General features: G+C 40.5%; 1 protein-coding gene across 19 annotated transcripts in view; it reads right to left on the bottom strand.

Moving 5' to 3' along the window:
• myo18ab (myosin XVIIIA b) overlaps positions 1 to 27,070 on the bottom strand; it is a 140,700-nt gene that overhangs the window by 58,659 nt on the left and 54,971 nt on the right. For all 19 annotated transcript variants that reach the window (XM_074640050.1, XM_074640051.1, XM_074640062.1 and 16 more), the window contains 10 exons: positions 25,748 to 25,918; positions 25,157 to 25,247; positions 21,956 to 22,148; positions 20,652 to 20,738; positions 15,691 to 15,832; positions 15,396 to 15,555; positions 13,308 to 13,494; positions 11,698 to 11,905; positions 10,185 to 10,294; positions 4,272 to 4,337 (listed from right to left, as the gene is read on the bottom strand). In XM_074640050.1, the coding sequence (XP_074496151.1) occupies positions 4,272 to 4,337; positions 10,185 to 10,294; positions 11,698 to 11,905; positions 13,308 to 13,494; positions 15,396 to 15,555; positions 15,691 to 15,832; positions 20,652 to 20,738; positions 21,956 to 22,148; positions 25,157 to 25,247; positions 25,748 to 25,918 (1,415 nt within the window). The remainder of the gene's footprint in view (positions 1 to 4,271; positions 4,338 to 10,184; positions 10,295 to 11,697; positions 11,906 to 13,307; positions 13,495 to 15,395; positions 15,556 to 15,690; positions 15,833 to 20,651; positions 20,739 to 21,955; positions 22,149 to 25,156; positions 25,248 to 25,747; positions 25,919 to 27,070) is intronic.

Genomic DNA, 27,070 nt, shown 5'->3' with positions numbered 1-27,070 from the left:
CTGCAAACTTTTTTTTTCCAATTACAGAAAATCTTAACTTGAAGACGTCAAACTGTATTTTAAGTGGGTTGAAATCCACTCCGAAGAATGACTATTTTTAAGGGATGTGCTAAGCTCCATGTTGATATGATCAGATTTGAAGAAAATGGAATTTGTAAGAGCTGCACAGATACATGTCACGTTGGATTAGAAATCGTCCTCTTTGGCACACAGACAAAATCAGTATATGGACCTCTGCCCAAATAACAGAGCGCTTATAAATGGAAACATGCCAACCCTGCATTTAACAATTTCACAGAGAAGTCAATATCAAGTCACTTTCATGTATTAGTGAGTGGGAATACAACTGCTTCTGAATTCCGTCACTTTATATTCTCCGTGCATTTACCGCGTTCAACCAAGTCGTTCATTTCTGTTGCACGTCACTGACCTGTGACATGCAACTGTCATACTGTAACACACATGGGCCGTTTGAAGCGGGTCAGTTGATGCCCAAAGCTCAAACTAAACGTGTCGTGCAGACAGAAGAAGTAGTCAGGATGTGCCGATGCAGGAAGCAAATGAGATAAAATTGCGGCTCTTTTGAAGTTGACGTGCATCGACACTGAGAAATGAGACGGCGGTGTATCTTGACGGGTTACCCAAGACGCCACCCGTGCGTTGACTTACTGTACATGGGAAACAAAGGGTGTGGGTGTTTTGACATTTTCAGCTTGCCCCTCTGCTCTCAAGCTCCGGCACCGAATACTAGACTACTCCCTGAACCACCCCAGACTCCGGTATAGCGCTTTGTCTACTGCCGCCCAGCGTGATCAACACTTCGGCTGACAGCGCTGTCGAAGCCGAAGCAGGGAAAGACGCTCTGTAGTGTGTTAACATTTGAACTGCATGTATTTCAATGGAAGGATGAGACTCCCCAGTGTTCTGACAGGGCTGAGGGGAGCGCTGCAGCTTGGCTGTGTTTTTTGTGTCACAGAGAGTAAAGCTAAATCATTTGAAAATAGTTAAATTTTCTTGATGAGATGCCACACAGATCCTCTGTAGAACCAATAAGTGTCAAGGGCTCCGCAGTGTGAATGTCCGGTGTTTAATGTGACTAAATGTGACATCACATTGGAGCCAACTGCAGACCTGTTCGTGCTGGCAGGAGGCCATCGTTCAATCCAATCCTGCTAAATATGCCACCGAAAAATGTAGCAGATTTGTCTTTTTGCTATGTGTTGTGTTCATTTTACAAACAGCTGCTCACTGCTCATGTTACTTGATAATTTTTCCCTGTCCAGAGCAACTATCTCAGTGATTTTCCTAGCCTGATCGTTATAGTCTCGTCCAGAAACATCCCCTGTGTCTTTCATCTGCTTTGCTGATGATTTGGGGCAGCAGTCGTGCCACTTCCTGAATGCCAATGAGTGCACAATTTCTTTTTTGACTGTAAAGAGTCACGACGGGCTGACACTGGGCCAACTCTAACTCCTTCTAGATAATTTGTGTCTGGGGACAGACACTGCTCTGTTCCTCGGCCCTAAATTAGCTGGCAGCTCTTTGTGGAAGTAGATTCATTAAGCGGAGTTTGAGTGACGCTTTGTCCTTCAGAGGATGTGACTGTTCCTAACTGTGACTGTAATTTTCAAATTCCCGTCTGCTCTCTTTTGTAGATAAGCAATATGAAAATGCACTAAATTCAGGTGAAAAAGAACCTCACTTTAAGTCTTATTTTGATGAAAGAGGTTTGTTAATTGTAGGAATGTTGCCCAACCTGAAAGTTAAAGCAGTTCTCTCTTGATTTAACTACAAAATGTTGGTACATTTGTATTTATATTTTGCTCTAGGAGATGCACTGTGAATAAGGACCAGTCTTATTTAGATGCAACGATTTGTGCATTAGTAGGAATTTAGCACAACATGCGAGTGAAAGCAGTGCTCTGTTAACTTAAATGTGAAAGTGCAATAAAAATATGTTGTCCTTAAAATCAATGAATAATCGTGATGAATAATCGTGATCTCAATATTGATCAAAATAATCGTGATTATCATTTTGGCTATAATCATGCAGCCCTAACTGAAAGCTGGTATCAAATGCTGTTAGATTTGAAATAATGTTTAGTAATAATGTCTACCATCAAATTCCTGATTTAAATGAACGTTTTGGTGATTTTACATTTTTTATATTATTATATAATTTATATCTTATTTTTTAATATTTATTTTAATTTCCTTTCATTTTTTGTGCAGCTTCTTGTATTTAGACATTTATTTTAAAAATGGATATTATGGAGAAAGGTATCCAAAAAAAGCATTGTCAGTATGGAAATGTATTCTTTAATTAAATTAATTAAATGACGGTGTTGTACTGGCACTAGTATCTAAAAATTTCAAATGATACCCAGGCGTAAGGAGGCTGGGTATATTGTTGTGTAATTATGGCTGGTGAAGAAGAAGCGACTGCCGTGGGCAGGTGATGTCAAACAAGCCTGGGAGGAGATAGTAACACATCTGGGTAACATGAAGTGCTGTGCTCCTTGGAGACCCATTTGTCAGTGCGGGGATGGTTTAATGACATCAGGCAGAGAGCCACATACAAGTTGGCAGTGAACCACAGGGGCAGTTTGGCAGTGAGAGGTGGATCATCTGCCAGCCACCTGCACAGTCCTGACTTCACGTGCCGTCATGGGTGACACTCTTATTTTGGATGATAATCATTCCCACAACAAAAACTAAGGTACACAACGTTGTGTGTCCTTCTTTCCAGTTTGAGAGATTAGTGGCAAGATAACAAGTTTACTGAAGTTTACTGTAACTTTTGGAAATAGCATTAATTCTGTGATGTTAATACTTCTTTCACCACTTTCAACCAACATACTTACAATGACAGTAAATCATTTTCATATTGTTGACTCTATTTTAATAAGTACACTTAGTTTCCCAGCCCAACTTGGCAGGCGTCTATTGTAGGAGACGATGTGACTGATGCACGAGTAATGTAATGCCAGTGTATTAATCATATGTTATTCGCCACTTTCATGCAGCTCATTTATTCATTATTCAAAATGATTCCCACACTGCATGAGGTACACTGCATAATTAGATAGTAAGTGGCCCAGTGTGTGGGTTGGTTGGACCTGTGTTTGTCTCATCTGCCAGTAAAAATAATGTGAAACAAGAGGCATTAGTAATATATTAGTAATACGAGCAACACGGAACAAAAAAAGTTCTGAGTTGAAACTTTTTTTCTGAACTGGGTAAAAGTATAGACTGACACGCACCGACACTAAAGCAAGGTTAAACTCCCAGCTATATCTGCCAAGAAACTTCTCTAATTGACAGCTCAAGGCACTCGCTGTTCTTTATTCCACAGACATTCACAGATCTAATTAACAAAACCATCAGCCTGTCTTTTTTCCCTGTGATTAGCTGATTTTTTTTTTTTTTTATCTCAAAGAGTTGGAGTCTGGCAGTGTCTGACTGCTGCTTGGCAAGGGTCACAGATACAGAGAGCCTTGACGATCAGCTCCTCCCCATAAAAAGAAGAGACAGCAGCAGGACTACTGAAGGTGAGAAGGGAAGTGTGAAGACGCAAAAAAAAAAAAGCAGCACTGACTTCTCGATGCCCGCCACATCTTTTACTAGAAAGGCAGGTGAGTGGAATGGTAAAACACTTTCTAATTGTCTAATGGAGAGTGTCACAGAGTGAAAAGACATCGGGACTTTGAAGAAAAGACTCCTTGACGACAACACCAATGATTCAGGACCGGCATGCTTTTGCCTGATTTGATGTGACAGTTTTCAGGGCTTCCTGCAATGAACTGGCAACTGCCCCCTCCCCAAGTAATAACGGCAAAAGAGAGTGTTGTATTCTGAAAAGAAAAGGTGTTCCTGCAGGCTACGAATGTTGCCGGTGCGGAGGCATAATAAAACATCTGTGCAGGAAGTGTTGACTTTCACTGACAGTATCTTAACACAGAACGTACAGAAAAGGCAGCAGATATGATTAGATACGAATGGTATGCCATGAATTAGTATTATGGAGGAAGTGTTGATTTTGCGATAGCAGCAAACAGCATTAACAGAAAATGAAAAGCACAACAGCACAGAAAACTGGGCTTTCGAACATATAATAGGAATATACTTATAGTAACAAGGCCTTTCTCTATTATACACCAGTTAAATAAAGGCCCCGGCCACGATTGGAGAAGTTACAGTGTTATGGTAACGACCCTTAGATGAATAATGAGATGGAAAGTGTGCAGGTGCATCGATATGACTCCACTCACCCTGCTCAGCCCCATGTGGTAGCTGCTCTTCTCCAGCTCCAAGGACTCCAGCAACTCCTCCACTGCCTGCAAAACCAGCAAGAACAAACAGTCAGAAGACACATAAATAAAAACAACTCCGCTTTGTTCCGGGCCTTACCTTACCTCTAAGAGATCACATGACCCGGTTGCCAAAAGGATGCTAGCTCAGTGTTATAGCAACAAACAGTATTCCCCCTTCACACCAGCTAACAAACACACACACCCACACCTCCCCCTGGTCTGCCTCGAGGGACAAAACGAGTCAGACAGAGAAGCTTCTCAGGTGCCTTTTCTGTCAGGTTTCATCCATCGTGTCATTTCAACCTTTTAGAAGACAAACTGCAGACTGTGTGTGTGTTGGGGCTCAACTCAGGAGGGTTGATGCTGGGATTACGGATCTCAATATCGGAATTATATTCGTTAAAACTGGGCTACAGAGGAAAAAGACTAACCCTAACTTCCCATGGGGGGGCTCTTGATGCTACAATAAATTATATTCCACAATGGAAAGTGTTGAATATGGCTATTCTCGGAGCGTAAGAGCTACAAATGTAAAGTTTGTCATGGGGGTGGTGCTCCAGGAAAGGCCAAGGGACATTTAAATTACAGAATCCTTCTTTAGATTTAGCTGAGTTGGCATTACCTGTGGTATAGTGGTAATAGCAACTGTGTATAAATAATACAAGTCACCTTGAGGTGCTGCTGTGTCAGAAATGCAACAGAAGAAGAGAAACTGCTTTTGTCTTCCTCACCACATTCGGTACAAAAATGTATCATAGCATGTACATGTTAAGAATCCCATGAACTGGGCATGTGTAACTACAGTACAGCTACCTGCTGGCAAACAGTGTATCTTCAGGGTTGCTGTAATGCTGCACTATAGTGGTTGTCAATAAAAAGGCATCACTATTATTTTACAATCCACCCTCTGTGCCTCTCCTATCAAGTCAAACTAGCATTCTTTTGATAACTTATAGGCTGTTGATTTACACTTCTGGGTGTGGTTTTGTCCATCGTTTCTATTTGTTATGTAAAACTAATGAACTGGGAATACGCAGAAAGAAAGAAAGAAAGAAAGAAAGAAATCAGAAAGAGAAGGTTGATCATGTGACTGCTTGTGTCTCTTGCTCCAGACTTCAGCTGCGTTCCAAATCACATACTTTTTCTTATTACTTTTAGTACATACTGCAGCTGCCCTTACAAAGTACGTACTGTTGCATGCAGTATGCATACAATTGGGACATACTACTTCTTCATAACATTGTGCCATGAACTTTGACCCTCTTGCTCATATATCTGCTGTGTAGAGGATTGTGGGTCAGAATATCCAGAAAAGCATGCTGGACTGCAAAATGTGACCGGATGTAGTAGGACATCCTGGTATTTTTGGAATACTGCATACTACATAGGCCTACTATGTAATGGGACATACTAAATACCTTTCTGGCATACTAAATAGTATGGTAGTATGGGTATTGGAGAGCACAGTTCATTGTAGTGATGTCATAGCGTTCCCAGATCTCAGCAATCAACTTGGTGAGTATAATGTTGTTACTGATGGGAATGATGAACAAACTAGAGGTCGACTGAGAGTGGATTTTTAAAGGGTGATAAAAAAACGATAGTTTGGAGAGGGAAAAAGGCGATATAAAATTACCTTGATGTAGTCTACATTGAGAAACGTAATTTAAAGTCTCTCGAGTGCCAGTGCTTCCCCTCAACCTTGACTTTGTGTATGGCGTGTATGGAGGTTCACAGCCATCGGCCACTATCGAAGCCCAGTTCCACCAATAACGATAGTTTATAAAACATCCTATCGGTGCCGATTAATAGGCCAAACTGATTAATCGCTCGACCTCTAGAACAAACGAAAATACAATCCAAGTAGTAATAATCCAGAATTATCTTTTAGGACTGCTCACTTCATTACTAATGTCCCACAACAACATGGAAATAAATCACATTTAGAATCTAATGATACCATTTCATGGCAACCTGTCAATAGGAGTCTGAGATATTTTGTAAGTGTTCTAGAGGAAAGCTCATGGAGTGTCCAAGTGGAAAGGATTTGTGTTTTGGGAGGCATGAATGTGCTCAGGACATTTTATGGCATTCTGCCCAACAGACTTTGATATTAATGTGTACAAGTTAAAATGTTGTTCTGATGGTGCCACTAAGGAAAGGTCAGGGGGTCAGAAACATCATTAAGAGGGGAAACTCCACCAGTTTGAAATGTCAGAGTCATTTAACAGAAAGCCTGCATTACAAAAAACATTGATCTCTACCAGACAGGCTAACACGTTCTCATCACATACCGCTGCTTTGTCACGTCCCTCGCTGTCACTTTAGGTTCAGGCAACAAAATCACTATAGGTAGGTTTAGGAAAGAACTATACGGTTGGGCTTATAACTATTACGTTTGCACAGTGAAAATGAAACTGAACGTTGTGAACACGGGACACGAATGAAAGGCTGATTGGAACGTGAAAGTGAAACTTAACACACGGGACACGAACAGCAGTCTCCTGGATGAAATCCTTGTGTTTGTTGAACCCTGCTCGCCGGCCCGGTGTATGTCTTAACGCTCTTTAAACTACGTCACCACACTCTCGGCGCACTTTCTCGAAGCGTTTACTGTTGCCGCAGATGGGTTTACAATGTAGTTAATGAAACGCCCGGTGCCTTGTGCGGTGGTAACACGCTGACGGACGTGACAAAGCCTTGGTATTTGACGTGCTGGGAATGACAACGGGCTGGACAGAGTCTAACAAAAGACACAATCAAGTTGTATTACCAGAAGTGTATAATATGACTACAGATAAAAGTCAGGGTATCTCACTTCTACTGCTTTGTGGTTTTTGTGTCTCTTGTGAGTCCCTTATTGAGGCATTTGTTGAGATATCTCACTGCGATTCAAGGTTTTGGTCAGATTGACAGAAACTGGCATCCTCAGGAGTACAAAACCAAAGTGTACTCCACTGAAAGACCATCTTACAAAGCATGTAGTGCATTGAAACTCAGGATAATAGTAAGGCACCATAATAATACGTGTGGAACTTTACATGTCAGGTTCCACAGAGGGTTGAGCCTCTCAGGGACAGGGCGCTGATAGGAATGTCGGATGATGTGTTGGATTTCCTCTCTGCTGTTTGCCTGGTTGGTCTGAAAAGCTCTTGGCAGGTACACCATCTGGCTGCTAACATCATGGCTACATCACGCTGTATTAAGAGGAACTGACAGAACTGGGCTGTCAGAGGCAGAAAGACAGCGTTTTCTCAGACGGGCTCAGCAAACCAATATATTCTCTTTCTGTCACTTTCGCTTTCTCTGAAAACCAATTCTTTCATAATATTCCTCCAATTATACGCCCTTCTCTGTCTCAGACCGCCTCCTTTTATCCATCTCCCTTGGTTCCCTTTATTCTCCACTGTTCATCCCCGACTCCCCAGAGAACTGGCTACCATTAGTTCTTTCTGAGTGGGCTATCCTCTCTAAGCTCATCTCCAAGGGATCTTGTGAGCCACTTGTGTTGTGGTGTGGTAAAGAGAGTAAGCTTGATTTCACTGATCTGCTTAATTAATCCAGTTAAATCTGCTCTGTTGACAGCAGCTATTCATTTCAATGTTCTTTTCGTATTCCACATTTAACCGACAAACACAACCAGGCAGGCAGTCAGCCAATCGGATTTTTAGATTCATAAATAACCCGGGAAAAAAAACAAAAACATTCTTTACCTTCTAAGGCAAGACATTTTTACACATCAGGTACAGGAGGCCTTAATGTAGAGATGTTTTTTTTCCACCAGCAGCCCCACACCTCCCACTCATAAAAGCTAATCACGCCTTTGTGCGAAGCTGCTATATACTGCCTGAACAGAATGTAGAGAAGGCATTAATCATATGCTCAGGATGTTCCTAAACTGTTCTGCCTCCTATACAAAAGGAATGGAAAGATAATGAGACAAGAAAAAAAAAAGTGGAAAGAGACAAGGGAATGGGAGTGGAGAGGGAGAGAGAGGAGGAAAGAAAGAGCTCTTCCCACTGCCGGTAATTAATCAGTACAGTAGCCGTATGCTGCCAGCCTGTGCAATCATAATTAATTACACACAAGAGCGCTCTTGGAGCAGGAAGAGGACAGCGGAGAGAGGAGAGCGCGAGGAGAGGAGGAATAAAGGGATTCTGTTCACACCGGGAGATTAGGATGTAGAGGACAAGTAGAGAAATAGTGAATCTTTCAACATTTTAACAATTTTGACATCATGAAGGTTATTTTTATGAGAGTAGGACGAAGCTCCTCCAGAGCCACAGACGACATTGTTTTTTACAGGCTGAGGAGTGTTAGCAATGACAAGTAAGCTGAACTCTTTAAATATGACCATTTTTATGAAAAAATGACTTCCTAATTCTTACAAGTACACATTGTTGCCTCCTCTCTCTCCTGTCAGACGTTCATACCAACTGTCAATTCTCAGGATTCGGCAATCTTCTAAACACACCAGGGTTGATTCATTATCAATATCAACTTATGATTGTGTTGATGTTTTGGTTTTTATTGCTGTGTGATTTGGGCATATGGTCGTGTATCCTACTATATTCTTATATTTATGTTGTTTATGTTCTCGTTTATATTTCTATATTTTGTCTTAAATGTAAAGCACTTTGAATGTATGTGTAATGAATTGTGCTAAGACACAACCAGAGCTCATTGTTTTCACTTTAAAAGTAACTGTTCTCCAATAAAAACTGTTTTTTTTAAGGAGTGCGTTGGCTTAAATAGATTTTGACCAGGATTTTATGTCCCCATGCATCCTTATTGTGTTTTCTGTGAGACAATACGATTGATCGCAGTTTAAAAGAAACAAGGTCTTCCTGTGATCAACCCTTAAACCTCTTAATAAATCTGACGGCCCACTGCCGGGCCCGGCCGCTCTTCTGTCTTTCATAGTTCTTATCATAATTTTATTAGAACATTGTTCTGTGCGTGTCTGACACTGTAAATACAAATACAGAATGAAGACATTGGATTAAAAATTAAAAGCACAACTGGGATTTCAGTACACTAGATTATAAATGAGTAACAAATCATCAATCATTTAAAAAAAACAGATGTGTTCATGTGTCTGTTGCTAAAGATCACAAGGTTTGTTACGCGGCAGATGTTGGTTTTTCTCTATGAAATAATCTCTGTTCTTGATATGTCAATAGGGTCCTCCACTGGATGGATACACAGTATATGTACATGGGGAGAAGATCAGAGTAATGTTCTATATTTGTTTTATTGTCAACAAATCCCATGTGCAGACCCAAACCAACAGTGAATGTATCTACTAACAAGTATTGTGTGTATCAAAGCCTGATATATCTTCTTCCTCTGTGCTATAGAGCTCCACTGTTGTTAAAAACACATCAATAAGCCACACTGTTGCACTGTGTGACATGTTCCTTCATCACCATGAACACGCACACTGTAGTTTATTTTGACTCAATCCCTCATACACCGTCCCTGCTGCCACAAATACTCACTAGAGCACCACATGTGGATTAATCCGCCGCTGAAAATAGTCCCCAGCAAATGTACTGTTTCCTCCTGTTTGAGTAACGTTTGATAAAAACTACAGTGACCAGCTGTTGGGCTTTTGGGCTGAGAGCCACAGACGAGGTTGAGGGACTAACTAGCACATTGTTGGTCTTCTCATTAGATTTTTTGACAATAAGAAAAATATTAAATAGAAAAAACGTATTCTTTCAAAATTATGACATCTACCACAACAATCAAAAATCACACCTGTGTGAAATGCATTTCCAACATCCTCCATCATATCAACAGTCACTATCCAGCCACACACAAACAGCCCTCACAAAGTATCAGTATCTAATCCTGCCAAACACTCACCCTCTTCTCATCTGTGACAATGTAGTGTCGGCCATGCTTCTTGGTCAGATGTGGTGCCAGGACATCAAAGCGCCTGCGGAACTCAGAAAACACCATGTGGTCTGGGTATCCTGGAGGCAGGGAGGGAGCAGAACAAAGAGGAGAGCACAAAAACATCGAGGTTAGAGGAGCGTCTGCAGCAAGTGGTGAGCCAACAATGTGTCAACGGTCAGCGTTTATTTTCAGGAGAAATACAGCAAAAGAAAACAACTTTTCAACAGACTTAAGAGCAAACAAAAGTGGTAAAGGTTTGAAAGGTGGACATGTTTGCGGTTACAGGGGGTTCTCACTGGATTCAAATGATTTGGGCAAGAAAAGAAAGAGAGTATAGAGTTCATATTTGACATCATCAGAAAGACAGATGAGTCATAAAAGAGTTTGAGAGCAGGTTTAGCTTGAGGAACTTTGGAACGTTTGCATCAGACAGTATAGTTAAGATCAAAGTTTAATGATCTCCATGAGAATATACCAGTGTTTTATGGACAACTTTTGGCCACTAACATTTACGTCAAATCGCTAATATAGAGGGGTACTCCAGTATTTCCAGTATTGTTCTTCCATAAAGTTGGGGGGAGACAATGATCAAAATCAAAGCATCACTTTTTAATGTTTGACTTTTAATGCCTAGTAAGATAGTTAACTTTATTTTTAGAGCACCTTTCATAACCACAACAAAATGATTTAGATACAGTAAAAGTAAAAAAAGAAAAAGAAAAAAAAGATATACACATAATACAATACCACGGGAAACAACAAGAATGTCATATGAAATGGTCACACCTTAAATAATGTAAACTAAATAATTAAGAACAAGATAAATTGGGGTATCCAGTGGAGTATGACGATAAGGAGTTGAAAGATCAGAACTACAAACCAACATTAGAGTGTTTTAGCTGGCATTGGTCAAAGATAGGGAGTGATTTTTGATGGCAGACTTTCAAGATTACATGAGACATAAAACTGGTAGTCATCGGCGTAACAATGGTTGGCCACAGTGTTGAAATGATCTATAATAAGGCCAACGGAATAAAACTGGCCCAAATATCGAGCCCCCACGTCTTATGAGTCACAGAATAAATAAAGTTTACCAACAGCTACTCTGATCCATAGGAAGGATGAAAATCAATCCAAAGCAGTTCCATTTTGTCCAGCCCACACCCCTGGTCAAGCTACAAAATTCACCAGATCCTACATGTCCCATAAAGCAACCAATAACATGTATTCATTAGCCCTTACTGCTTGCAAAGGTTCACATCTTTTAAATTGTATACCATAAGTTTAAAACACAGGTCCCATCCCAGATAACCCTGATAACATCACTATGATATTGTTATTTTCTCAGATATGGCATTATACAACACAGACTGAGTGTACTCCTCAGTACACTGACCATTTCATGTAAAATAAATGGCATTCTTTTATCATTTAGAGTAAATAAAAATAAATGCAAAGGTTTCCACGAGTGCTTTCCTACCTTGCCTGTAAATGCGAAGCGCATCCAGCAGCTTGGATCCTCGCAGCTGAGCTCTCAGGAGGCCCACGTCCAAAGTCATAAGGCCAGACTCGGGGCTCTCTCCATGCGTCACACGGGGCTCACCTCCACCACCCACTGCCTCTGCTTTGGGCAGCAGGCAGTGGACGAAGTGAACCCTGGAGCGACGCACCATGTCAATCAGAGCATCCTAAAAAAAGAATAGAGGTGACTCAGATACCATAGAACAATAGCAAAACAGCTTCAGGTTCCTTCTCCAAGTTTAATCTGACATTCTCTTTACATTGTGGCAGTCTGTGCACGATTGCAAAGCAGCTATCTACATGTAACCTACAGTAGCTGAATGAAGGCTCTGAACACCCACACAGGTGTTGTCTACTAGATACTCTGGCTGATTAGACCTCTGGGTGGAGCTACGCTGGGGGATTACATGATGTCACCAAGCGTTATGCACTAATAAAAAGAATAATCCCGCCCTAACAGCAACAAAACCAACAGAAGGGTAAGGAAAATGTGAATAAATGCAGTTTGTACACACCCACGCTGTTGTGAGAGGAGGTGAATTTAGGCAAAATAAATGAAAACACCTGTGTGGGTTGACTATGGGTGTGCAGGGGCTTTAAAAATGCAATTAAGATGTCCAATTTATAAACTCACATATTCTATTATACTTTAAGTATTTTGTTACTTTTATGAAACAATGACATGAACGTGTACTGTATGTTTTGAGATTTCTTTGGATAAAAGTAAGGGGAAGCACAAGTTCGAGGTTTCATCCAAGCTTAGGATGTTAGCTGATATAAGTACACACAATATGATGTTGTATTAGGGCCATTGTAGGAGAAATAAATTACAGAGGAGGTGGGTAATATTCCGCAAAAAAATTCAAGCTTTAATCCATAAATTTAGGAGAAAAATATTCTCTGAGATTAAAGTGGTAGATTTGCGAGAAAACCGAGGTACAAAACCTTGGTAATGAAAAATAGAGGGGTATTTTTGTTTAGGAACTATTCAGCCGACGTACAAATCCAAATCATTATTCAAACATTCTTCAGCATAGGTGGAGACACACTTTGGGAATTGTGCAAATCTCAATCTAAATGTTGTAGACAGTGTAAAAAAATTGTGCTGATAGATACGGTTTAAAACTAGGAATCAGTATTTAATATGGATAACCCACTTCCAGGGAATACTCAAAGTCAGTATCTGCACTGATACCCAAAACTAATATCCAACAACCTCCTCCCAGATGATTGTTCAGGTATTGAAACCCAACAGTCAGCTAAGAGATCTGGGGACTGGTGGAGCTATTGGATCATGTACCACAATCAGGACTTTTAATGTATCAACGAATGGATGGATGGAGGAATCCAGGTTTCATCTGTCTTAACAATGGATATTGTACTTAATCCATTAATCCAAAGCAAACAGCAAATGAACAATAACAAAAATACCTGATCACAGTACGTTACTTCAGCAATGACAAAGGCCCAGTTTGCAATTGCTGTTGACCCGATGCCCCAAAAAGCTGACAAGTGGGGCTTTTATTTAGGAGTGAAGTACAAGTTTTAAGCGCCGTCCCCTCCACTTACCACTTGGAGTTTGACCTGGATACACAGGCTCTTCTTCTTGACGGCAGCCACGCCAGTGGTGAAGGTCTTCCTCATGCTGGTGGCTCGTCGCAGGGCGAGCTGGGAGCTTCCCTCCAGACCAGCGATGGAGCCCGACAACACCGTGGCCCCGCTGGCCCGGCCCATAAACAGCCCGCTGATGTTCTTCCTGTAGTGGCCGAAGGATACATTGCATTTGTCAGGACGTTTTTCTTCCTCACTGCATATTAATAATAATAATAATAAACAATATACAGGGAACTAATCTGATGGCTTTAGGGGCATATTGTGCTGCTTGGAGAGCCATATGTTGGTGGGATGCTCTATGCATCATTTGGCTCACTCTGTAGCCTGCTGCTCTCAAACTGTGGATCGCACTTTCTCTAAATCAGTATGGATACTGGAGGTCTGAATTTGATTAGTTGCTATTTGCAAGTACACATTAAGGGAGATTGTGTATTCATTCTAAATATGTAAAGGAATAGTTGAGAGTGACTGGCAGCATGGCTATTTTGGAAATTTTGGATCATACTGTATGTGATGGCCAGTATGGGGGGTAACGAGTTACAGAGTAACACATTAGAGTACTCAGATTACTTTTGTGTTGTAAGGAGTAACGTAACGAGTGACTTTGCAATTCAAGTAATCATCTGTCACAAGAACATCACAGGGAAATGCAAATTGTGGCTGGGGGGATAAGCGTCTGTCAGCTGTGAAGAACTCTACTTCAAATTTGAACAATGCACCTGCATTCACACAGCGCTCCACAACGCTGGTGGGTGGTGAGGCGCATCGAGGAGGAGAACGATGCCGGTGCTACAGCTCCAAAACAGCAACGGCTTCCGGCTGTCGCTCCGAGGGAAATTACCGAGCTTGTAGCTGGTTACGTGGTGGAGGAGATGCTACCAATATCAACTGTACTGTAGAGTCTCCATCTTTCCGTAAGATCATTAATAAAACCCCTATGAGGCGTAACATGGAGGGAACAGGGCCTGACCTTGATATAATAAAGAGCTGTAAAGGGGATATTGCGTCTGCAGATGCCGTTGACGAGGCTAAGCAATGACTGTAGAGTCAGTACATTCAGAGGTAGGTTTACAGTAGGCTACGCGCCCTCTGGACAATATAACCAACATGCGCAAGGAATTGCAAAGGGGTTTTCATTTTGGCAGTTTTCTCAGTAGGTAATGCAGTAACGTAACACGTTTTGATGGCAGTGACGTAATGTTTTTCTTTTTATGTAACTGACAAATGATCTGACCTTTTCATATCGTGCTTTTTTGCTATGAGGGATTGGAAGCCAGACAATTGACAACAGAAAAACGGATGAAAATGCAAAAGAAAAAGAAGAGAATACAAAGCGACAAACTTGACAGATGCTGACGTGATGAATTCAGTAAATTCTAAATGACTTAGGCAACTTGGGGTGTTTATGGTTTAGCTGTATCATTTTCAATAAACATGTAAAAGTGGATAATAAATCTTAGACCTACTCATCATCTAAGTGCTCATGAATGTATTAAGTCATCAGAAAATTGAGCATCTTTTTACACATAACATAACATCAACATATTTATCATGTATTTGTTATTTATGGGATTTTGTTGTTGATAAATACTGAATTATAGCGTAGTGATAGTTCCATTCAGCTCCATTGTATTACGGTGGAAGCAGAAATCTTAAAACCTGGGAAAATAAAATCAAACCCATCTGCATGGATTGATACCACTAGAGGTACATGAGAGAATATGTTTTTCTTTTGTATTGTGGGAGAACTGCTTCTTTAAAGATTTATTGCCATTTTCAATCCACAAGCAATTTCATTTCTCTAGCTTGTCAGTTTGTGCGACTGCCATCCCTCATATTTTGCTCTTCTCTAATAAAGATGGATATTACAGGGTTCCAGTGTCTCGTAGGCTTTTTCCCAGGAAAGTCATCTGGTGCACAGACAGAGTTCTGTTTCACTCTTTCTGTGAGCTTGATTTAAACAGATAACCCAAACAAGACAGCACAGCATTACTAATCCCCAACAGACTCTAATAAAGTGGATGTTGCTGTGAGCGGTCGTACTTCTGGGAGTCCTGCAGCAGTGTGGCAGCGTTCTGAGCAGCAGGGTTGTGCTTGGCATGGCTCAGCCAGCCCTGAGCGTTGTACTCCACCCAGTCGGTCCCGTGGCTGTGGCCCAACAGGAAGAGGTGGGGTTTCTCTCCTCGCAGCAGCAGACTGGCTCCTGCAGCACATGGGAAATATTTCCATTATTCCCCCACAATGTCAGGAGTACGATCAGTGCGGTCTGTTGTTCCTGCAAAACTCCAGGAACCTACTGTTGATTGCTTCAGCAGGCGGCGACAGGTTGAGTGCTCACCTTTGTTTTCTCCCTGCGCAGAGCCGTAGTAGCTGAAGAGTCTCTCCAGCATGGTTTCCTCTGAACCTCCGGGCTGAATGGCCTCCTCCTCCATCAGCCACAAGAGGCCTCGAGCCTCATCCGTCCTGGCCAGAGATCGCACCTGTGATGGATACCAACACTCAGAGATGTCCCCTTACTTTTTCTTTCACAATCACTTCTTTTTGACCTTGATTGAAAAAATCATGAGGTCAAGGCAAAATGTGTAGAAGTCTTTTTTTTTTTCCAGCACTTAAGTTCATGAAACAATATGCAGGTAAAACGGGAATATAACATGATGTAATAGTGAAATAGTTTTACTGAAAAAACAAGAACAAAGATAAAAGCAAACACTATTTCATGAGTGTCCTATAGGGAAGATTAGGGCTGTCAAAGTTATCACGATAATAACGCGTTAAAGCAAATTTGTTTTAACGCCAATAATTTCATTAACACAACTTGCAATTTTTAGGTAGTAGCGGGCTCAATTTTAACGCTATGATACTAGTATCATATGAAACTAGAAAACCTAAAGAATCCATTGGTACCAACCATGTTATACTAGCTTGTTGTGAAGGAGGCTAAATAACGCTCCAAAGTTACATAACATTTTGGCAAGGAAAAACTGGCCTGGTCAAGGGGTCCATTGACCTCTGACCTCAAGATATGTGAATGTAAATGGGTTCTATGGGTACCCACGAGTCTCCCCTTTACTGACATGCCCACTTTATGATAATCACATGCAGTTTGGGGCAAGTCATAGTCAAGTCAGCACACTGACACACTGACAGCTGTTGTTGCATGTCGGGCTGCAGTTTGTTATGTTAGGATTTGAACATATTTATGTCTGCTAAATGCAGTACCTGTGAGGGTTTCTGGACAATATTTATCATTGTTTTGTGTTGTTAATTGATTTCCAATAATAAATATATACATACATTTGCATAAAGCAGCATATTTACCCACTCCCATGTTGATGAGAGTATTAAGTAATTGACAAATCTCCCTTTGAAGTACATTTTGAACCGAACCAAAATGTGCGATTAATTTGCGATTAATCACGATTAACTAAGGACAATCATGCGATTAATTGCGAAAAAATATTTGAATTGATTGACAGTCCTAATATATATACAGATTCTCTTCATTTTATTTTCCCCTTTCAAGATGATCACATTAGACCCCACCAATCATAGCTTGGAGGGAAGAGGGAGGGAGATGGTAGAGAGAGATAGAGGGAGTTATTGGTTACTGTTATTGCCGCTTGCTATGGTTCGATGTATGATGTATGTTTTTTATTTTTTTTAAATGAAACAATAAACATTGCTATTTTTTTTGCTACTACATTCATTTGCATTTGTTTAAAATTTGTCAAAAACAAAAAGGTTTTAAATAGGCTGTTGAAAATGTCTGGCCCATCTACATTTCCTGGTTTTAAAATCTAGCCCAGTTGAATTTGTAACTGAATAGCCCTGGTGTAGTCTGATCCCAGCATAATTAACATGGAGGTCTTTTGGATTCAGGATTCCACCTAAAACTGTAATTCCTTTTAATTTCCTCAAAAGAAGGAAACCTTTGAACAACTGTGTGCTTGAACAATCTCTGACAGCATGTAATGAGAGATTTACTGTTAATTCTACATGGTTTTTGAAAGCCAAATCTTAAATATAATATTAATAATATAAAAGAAAAAAAAATGCATATATATATATATATATAACATTCCACTGTAAAAATAGGACAAGGCTTCCTGTGAATGACCACATGGTGAGCTGTCTACAGCCAGAGCCAGTAATTGCCGTAGCTGCTGTTGCTATGGAGAAGAAGACAGTCAGAGCTGCAGCAACTTCATCACTTGTGAACAAAATGCCGCGCAAATATCAGGTTTCTGCAGAGTGTCATCAACTGGATTTCTCCTTGGATAGCCGACGTATCCTGACCTTGTTTTCTAACACAGTTGTTCATCTTTTGTTCTGATGATTCAACCGGTGATTTCTAATGTCCACCCAAGCCTTGAAAATGTGTCATCTGTCAGTCACATAACATCATCTATGCAGAAAATAAACAGGGCTTTACTTCCAGAATCCTGGACGTCTGAAATAACTTCTCTCACTTCACTAATCTACAGCATCCCGTTGCTTTCTCTCTTCACGATGATCTTTGTACACACACTTCAGAAGTCCTTTGGTTTTGCAAAGTTCACTCAGATGCCTTCTTCCGACATTCAGTATGGCCATTATCCAATTCCAAAGAGAATTTAACCCCTGTCCTTGTGTATTGTAGCACGGGATGTCTTGTGACATATGAAAGGGCTGCTTTTAACCTTTTCTAATCTGGTGAAAGGATGGAAATGTGTCAGGTTAATAATCTTTCCAATTGCTTTCTATTTTTTTGGATATCTTTGTCCTTTCCTTTCTCGTGTGACGTCAAAGCTGTTCTCCTGAGAACACCCCTGTTTGTCTTCTAAAAGCATCCAAACAGGTTACCAGACTCAATCATTGTATTGCTTCAGTTTAGGCATATAACCGACTGAAGCCAGGGATTCTAACTTTCTAGCTTTAATAACTGTTCCTAAAACCGCCTACTCTACTGACGTCCCGCTGGGATCCACGGGTTGCAGCTAGCAGCCATCAACAGTGACCGCGATGAGATTTCAACAAGTCTTTCTTTACCGGTCAATGTAATTGTATTTCATGAGAAACTATTCTACTAGAACAGTGCAAAATAAAGATTGTGCAGGAATGAGGAATAACCTTCTCATAAACCATGCTGCCATTGAGTTTTCTTTTTCTTAATTTCAGTTACTGCTGCCAAATTAGTACTTGCTATCTAGCAGCTTTGATAACACAAAGGGTGCCCCATGTCTCCCATTTTATTTGTTTGGTGCTGAATTACTCAACCTGTATATTGTACGTTCACTGTACAAAGATTAAAGATACCATGGTGGGTGAAAGCTCATTGGTAGGGGTCATGACAGATCATCTAGGTTCCTAATTTCCGAGACCAGAGATAAGACCTTTATACACCAGGGGCGTGACGAATTAACAGTTTCAACACTTATTTGAAGGTTTGAATAGATTCACGCAGGCAGAGGACTAACTACCAGGATCCCAATGACCCAGAGCAGCATCTGTCAGTCTGTCTGAGCTAAAACTGTTGTATAGCCTAAACTACTGTATGCTATTTCATTGAGTTTCTTCAACCTCAAAAATCAATGTATATGTCAAGGGCTTTTATTGTGAAAGGTAAGAATGGAAGGAGGATCTGGTCTGCGCTGCATTTGTCAAGGCCGCCGTGTTGTTGTACACTATATTGTTCGTTTTGAATGTGATATGTGATAAGTGCGAAAGGTCAACCTCAACCTTGTTCTGAAAAAAAAAATAATATGCCGCTTTTGTGTGTTTAGGAATAAAGACTATTTGTTTGGCAAAGATTGTGATTTTGGTTCAAAACAACAGATCTGTTAAGGTTAAGGAAGCCTAACCTTAAAGCCAAAAAAGGACACATATGAGCATCTTCTAACATCCCCACCGACAGTACATCATCGTTTATCAGTGTCATCCAAAACCGTTACAATAAGGATTCATACGACTTTTTCCTGATCTGCCCTCTTTCTATAATTCAGGTTTGGTTAATATTAGGTTAAAAAAAACTTGGGTAGGGAAGGATTGTGATTTGAGTTAAAAAAAAAAAAAAAAAGATTGCTTGTTGTCATTGTTAAAGGAAACCAACATTGACTTTCAGGAGGAACCTGGATATGATAACTGATTTTCTGTGTCGGTCCTCTAACCCTTTGAAAAAGTCCCATATGAGTATTTTCTTCATCAAAAACCAATAAGCTGAGAGAACTTTCATCATCATGGTTACAAAAAAACTTGATACAGGGTTACAGGAAACCAGCTTTAACTCTGTCTTTAACTGTGTTGACCTATCCATCCACCTTGGACTCCTCTCTACATGGCTATGCTTCTTCTACCGATATTAACCAAAACCACTCCATTCAAAAACAGATTCTTTCTTGACCTGTTTTGCTCTGACTGAACTGAACTAGAACTGGGCTTGTTTGCACTGGTACAACAATCATTGCGCACTTCTGATGGGAACTGAACTCTTCATATCATACATTTTCACTGTCATGTGATTCCTTTTAGTGTGTGTTGTTGTAATGGTTTATGGTGTCCTTTTGCTTGCTTTCTTCTCTCCGTCTTTGCCCTAGAACTGAACTGCCTTGTTGTACCAAAACAATTACCACCAAAACTGTTGAGTGGCAATAAAACGTATCTACCTTTGTTGCTGATGCTGCTAATATGACGCTCCATCAGAGCTTAAACTGTGATTTCCACTTCACACACACGTATACGGTGGCATATTTACTTTTTTTTGCAATCAACTTCAATACAAATCTATTCACGGGCATTTTAAAACACTTGTTAGTGCAACTCGCTCAAGCCAATACACATCAACGCTGCAGACTTTCTGCCAAGGCCTGGTGCCACACATATTCGTACCACTAATAATTGAATGGGCTTTGCGTTAAGAGGCCAACTGATGGGTGGAGCGAGAGAGACCCTTTCAAGCCAACAAGAGGGACACAAATCACAAACTTGAATCCAATTAATATTGCTGATGTGAGAGGAATTTCCAAAAGGAAATGGAGCAAATTAGAAAAGAAAATGAGCCACAATCACGAAGAGCCTATCTAATTGGATGGAGCCAACAGGCCTGGTACAGCATACAAATGATCCTTGTCTGCTTGTTTCTCTATTTAAGGCTAAAGATTTAATTTGACACAATGTTACGAGTTGTAAACAACAAACACCTGGGCAGGTGAACAGTCAAATAACAGTTTTTCTAAGAGTTCATCACAGGTTTCACCACAATGATATCTCATGCACATAGATAGCCTGAAACAGAGACAGTGTAGTGATGTTTCTTGTGCTTACCAGAGCTTGGGATGAGGCTTGGTCAATAGCTGCTACAGACAGTGAGGTACTGGACTCTATGTCATCTAAAGCAAGCTCTATGTTTTCCTAGATGCAGGAGGGGATAAAGGCTTAGGTTAGTAACCTACAGGAGATTTACCAGCAGAAGATGAGATCATCAATGAATCACAACTGAAGCTATATTCAGATCGATTATGAAATTAGGCAAACCTAGACTGTAGATTGGGTTGTGTGAGGGTACATTTGTTTGTAATTAGCGCAATGCTTCTAAAAAAGGGTACAATCATTAAGTTAATTTGTCTTTGAATGAGTGTTTCTCAGTTACCTATGGTGGTACCGATCCATGCAGATAGTTTTGCGAGGTGAATCCAGGATAATCTCAAGACATTGATGTGAACAGTTTTCATTGGAACTACATCTAACAGTAGTAATAGTTCCTAAAAAAAACGTTGAATACGGTGACTGTGGTCGAATAGTCAAAAAATAATGATGTCCTATGTCTTTTCCTAACCACTCCTCCTTGACCTCAATGGAAGACGTCATGAGGTCAAAGAAAGATGTGAGGGAGAATTCATAAGGACTTAGGAAAAGATAACTGCGATGCTCAGAAAATCCGACTGGGTTTACACGGCAGCGGACGGATGATACCTTTTTTTTTCCCTTTTTTGCAACTTTATTCATAACATGTAAAAAATGAGCTACAGTGACAAACTCGATGCTGTACAATTCAAGTGAGGATTCCTGTCAAATCACGGCCGAATGGTGCATCACTTTATATGTTGCTGCTGCAAGGAATTGTGGGACGGCATTATCTCCTTTCCTTTGGTAAAGGATGGTTCAGTGTATCCTATGCTAAGGAAATAAGAAAGGAAGCATTGAAGCACCTTTCCTTAGCATTTAGCAGAGAATTGGACAACTTTGATATTTCCGGGTCATTTCACTCAGTTGGGAACCTTCCTGAGCAGTAAAGACTATTCGACCGCAGCCTGTGTTTTCTGCAGATTATCCAGAGTTTTTGAATGTCATTTTCCAATGCCGTGGACACCAATGAATTTCCATTGGCCTCCACTGTGTTGAGATCTACTGGTATCTCCAAACCGAAACTATATGCATGGGTAGATGCCACTAGAGGTGAGCATGTAAATAAAAAAGAAAAGATATCATATTGTTTCAATTTGAACGAACCAACCATTTAAATAAAAAATACTTATTTTAATTGAGACTATTTTCACCGCAGATAATCTTATCTAAGGATAAAATTATAAGCTAATGTGCTAATATGTGTATGTTCTGTCCAGCAGCACCTCCTTGTATCTCTCCAGCTCCCGGACGAAGGTGCGTTCATGGAACAGGGTCTGCAGCCTCTCCTGGGTGTAGTTGTGGCAGAGCTCCTCAAACGTGGCTCCCCGCTGCTGCTGAGCCAGCCGAGGGTTCTGGAAACCCGGAGTGTCCACGATCAGCAGGGAGCAGAGAGAGTGCTGACTGGACTTCAGAGCCCTGAGGAACACAGATATTATCATGAATCATCTTCAGTGATGATGACGCTTTGACACTGGGAAGCTGCCGTTTTGTCTGTCCAAAATCCAAAAGACATTTAATTTACAACGATATAAAATAGAAAAAAAGCAGTTTTAACGTATCCACGTTCTGAATATTAAACCAATATATAATAGGTTAACATATTAAAATAAACACCTGCAGAGTCTGAGTGCATGGTGCCATCTTATAATTCAACTGGCTTCTTACAAGAGACTTTCCTTCAGGCTAATACATAAACCTAGCACTTATGCAAGGCTTCCTGACCATATCAACACTTTGACCCAGATTTTTCAGATTTTCTGAAAAACACAATGTATGTATTTTGTGTTTGTTGATTTCATTATTTGGTTGTTTTTTTATGTGTGTGTGATCCACTTGTATTCTGGTTCTGACTGCTGTGTAAGTATCAATGAACAAGAATGGCCGGTAGCCCATGTTTTCCCCAGTCTACCACCAAGGACAGGACTAGAAGTTATTTTGCAAACTCCTGCACAGCTTAGAGGTCTAATCTCAAATATTTATAGTACTATCATGTCACTCAATAATGTAAAACTTGACAAGATCCGAGCAGACTGGGTGGAAGAGCTTGGAACTGATATATCTGAAGTATGGAGTGGTGCATGGGGGAGGGTAAACGGGTCAACCTCATGTGCCCGCCTTAGCTTAATTCCGTTTTAAGGTTCTTCGCCGAATCCATTATAGCAGGGCCAGACTGTCTAAGATCTAATGTCAATGAAATATGTGATCGATGTCACATAGAAAAGGAAGACCTCACCCATATGTTCTGGTCTTGTAATAGGCTGAACAACTTCTGGGCTACTGTATTTCAGACTTTATCTCAAAGACTGTGCTGAAATGGCAATTTTTGGAGTTCCAGGGAGAGGGTATATCAATGACTAATAAAATAAAAGATGTGTTTGCCTTTGCAACTCTTCTCGCTCGGAGAAAGATTTTGCCTGAGTGGAAATGGGAACACCCACCGAAATCTTCCACTAGGATGAACGACCTGATGCTACTCCTTACGTTAGAAAAGATAAAATATTCCGTTAGAGGGCAAACCCAAAAATTCCATGCAACATGGAACCCTTTAGTATCTTATTCTGAAAGACCCTTCCCCAAAATGAGGCAGGCACTGCAATTTTATTGGTCAAGATTAGCCCGCCCCAGGAAGCGCTCATCGAGCGCTCTACACACTAGAATGTAGTGTTAAGAACTGATGGTAAATAAGCCTATACACTTGAACATCCACAAATTTGGTTATATTTCAAAGCAATCTGTATGTATGTTTTACTATATTAATTTTGTGTTTGTTGGCTTTTTTTCTTTTTAATTTTTCCTTGAACTATGCCCTTTTTCTTAAATAAAAATGTTATAAAAAAAAGTGAATGGCTGGTATACATTCAAATAGGGCATGTAAACTGTAAAGATCAATGTGTATATGCATGGCTGGTAATGCTCATAAATATCTGATCAAATAAAAGAACAGAAACGTGCGTACATTGTTACATTTTCTTGTTTCAGAGATTTGTTGGTTTGAGTCTGGTCACTTTTGTGGGAGGAAATGTTGGACAGCGTTTCTACAGTGTAGAAATAGAAATGTGCAACTTTCACAGTAGAACTGATATCTGTGAGTAACACCATGTGTGCGGGGTTTACAAAAAATCTGCAGCAGAGCATATTGAGACAAAGGCACAATATGAAATGAATTGCAGGCAAGTGAAACAGCACATTGTTTCACAGCCACCTGTGTAACACTGCCAAGGCTAATTGTTTATTGCAAAGAGGAAGATTCAAACAATAGTGCAGAGCTGCCATACACAGCAGAAACAAAGCAGCACATGCTAACCTTATTAAAGCTGCAGTCTGTAACTTTGAGCAAATATGATAAAAAAGTTATTGTTATAAAACTGTCACTATATCCTGACAGCAGTGCATGAGACAGATAATCTGGGAAAACAATAATGTTCCTCTGCCGCATCCTCCTAGTGCTCCTAACAGCTTCTGCCAGATTCCACTGCGCCCAAAGAAAAACAACCAATCAGAGCCGAGCAGTCTCGAAAAACTCACTAACTCTGATTAAACTGTCAAACAAGGCAGCGCTGATAAAATATGAATCAATATTCTGTTACTGTAATGCCTATTTCTCTCCTCAAATGTTTTCAGAAACATACAATCCCCTCGAAAACTATTGGAACAGCGAGGCCAATTCCTTTATTTTTGCTGTACACTGAAAACATTTGGGTTTGACATCAAAAGATGAATGTGAGACAAGAGATCAGGATCTCAGCTTCTATTTCCAGGTGTTTACATCTAGATCTGTTACACAACTTAGAAGATAGCATCGTTTGTAATGGAGCACCACATTTTTAGGTGAGCAAAAGCATAGGAACAGATAGACTTAAAATAGATTAGAGTGAATAAACAGGTTGTGATAATGAAAATGAAAAAAGGTGTGAAAATGTGTCATAAATCGGGAGAAATACGGGAGTCTTGTGACCCCAGGAGGAAACCGGGAGAGGGCAATGAAAAACGTGAGTCTCCCGGGAAAATCAGGAGGGTTGGCAAGTATGCCGATCGAGCATTTTAGGCCGTATCGGAGGCATTTATGATACTGGTATCGGTATCGGAAGAGGGAGGACAATTCTGAAAGGAAATGGGTAAGAATAAAAAGACGAATGGAAAAAAGGATAAACAGGAAAGAGGAAGGTGAGAACGGAGGGGTTAAAGTTAAAGCTAAAAAGGAAGAGAGGAAGAATGGAGGAAGGAAAAAAAATACACTGGGGAAAGAAAGTAGTACGATATCTGCATCCCATGTCGATGTTTGAAGAGAAAGAGACAGTAGCTGTTTTTAATAAACAGACATGCTGTATGTGTCAACTACATCATGAACACTTCTGAAAAATAACTCCCAATAAGATCAAACTAATAACGTCACATATTTGGAAGTGAATATTGCAAGGTCTTACCTGTTAATTAGGGAGATGACAAGAGTGAAGAGCTCCGAGTAGAGTCCGGATGCCATGGCCTCCAAACACTCCAGAGCTGTGACCTTAGAGCCTGAGAGACAACAGATCAGAGTCAGAGACAACGAGAAACAAGATGAAGAACGTCAAATCAACCCCCCCAAGTCTACAGCTGATATCCTCTGCTCAGGGTCAGCACAGGTGTCACAGGGTTTTACTCTTTTAATAGTGTTTTTTCTCCAAGGACTTATCTCTTTGGAACAGCATTTCAAACCTGTGAAACAATCCTGGAAAACAACCACTCACGGATGACTATCAAACCTCAATTATTTTTGAAGAAATGTGTGAACTGTCAATTAGCAAAAACTGGCATCAAATGTTTGGTTACATTCTCAGTAAGCAGATTTAAATTGTAATTTTAGACTATATCTTATCAAAGCTTCCCACATACAGTGTTTATCAATGGTGCACTGATCTCAATTAAACTGTTCATCATATCAGGGGCAGGGAAGCCACCACTGACCACATCAGATTTTCAGTGAAAAGCCAACACGATCTCACGAAGGAGAATCAACATTCAGTTTGGGTTTTTACCTGCGCTGTCACCTTGGCCGGCCTCGTCCGGTCCTCCTCTGAACGAGGTGGAGTGCTGCAGTCCTTTAGCCTTGTGTTTAAAGATGGAAGAGGACAGCTCCTCCAAGGTACAGCCCAGAAGGTAGGCCGCCTTCTGAGCCCATTCATGACGAGCAAACTGCCTACGACCCGCTAAAAGAAGGAGGTAGAAAATGTGCTTAAAATACAAAAAGATATGCAATAACGACCTGAGGAATAAAGATAATGAAGATGTCAACTACAGAAAGATGAAGAGGGAGGGAGGGTGAATAGGGTAAAAAAAGGATGCTTCAATTGAGATACATCAGAGAACCTGTGTACTTTCTGTCAGCAGCTATAGCTAACCTGGACTAAAAGTACAAATCAGCGTCAACCACATACGTCTTAGCCTTTAACCCAGATAGGCATCTCTCAACAGCGGGTCTGTATATCCACAAGAGATATTTCCTCTGTGTTGCTGACAGGAGTGGAAGTGGATCCGGGGAAACGGCTGTGGGAGTTGTGTGAAAACTGACAGCTAAGGTGTTAAGATTCATACTTGAGGTCGAGTTTTTCCATCAACGGAACATTTAGTTCTTTTTCTAACTGTTCTAACAACGGGCCTGATTCCCTATGTTCACGCTGTATTACATCACGATGCTCTCAGATAGCATCCATGTATAGACGAGTGTACTACAAGTGACTTGATGGTAACACCGCTGTAGGAAATGACTCCAATATGGAGATTCCATCTGCATCATCTTCTAAGCATTTTAGTCCATGATAACACCTTTTTAAATGTGACTGTCTACTTTCTTAATTATAACCACTTTAGTCATGCTGCACATTGAAAGTGGCAGAAAATTGGGAGAAAATTTAAATGCCGCTCATAGTGTAATAATGTAAACGTAATAAAAGCTCATAATGTACTAATCAGCATATAATGTAAGAAAACCATGAACGCGACAACTAGGGATGCACTTTTGTGTCAAGTCTGAGGAGATTACTCGTGTAACGTCAGTTGAATATGTGGGCTCGGAGACACATTGAGGGTGTGAGATTGAAAGATGCGGGCAATTACATAACAGTTCTAACAACATAAGCAATCGAGTTGCATTGTGAGAAGTTTAGAATTACATTTTTGGAGCTTAACCCATACTAGGTACTAAACTAAAAGTCTAGATATGGGCCTGTATTTCTTGCAATTGACCCAACTTATGGAAGTGCAATACTAAATTACAAAGAAAACTCCTAACAAATGACCACAGCTAATAAAAGCCATCATATGTTAGCTACTCTAGGCATTTGAGCAAATAAAATAAAAGC

This window comes from Sebastes fasciatus, chromosome 7 (genome assembly GCF_043250625.1).
Source record: "Sebastes fasciatus isolate fSebFas1 chromosome 7, fSebFas1.pri, whole genome shotgun sequence".
In the NCBI taxonomy this organism is placed as follows: domain Eukaryota; kingdom Metazoa; phylum Chordata; class Actinopteri; order Perciformes; family Sebastidae; genus Sebastes; species Sebastes fasciatus.
The sequence above is the reverse complement of the archived record's forward strand: the minus strand, read 5'-3'. Positions and strand labels throughout refer to the sequence as shown.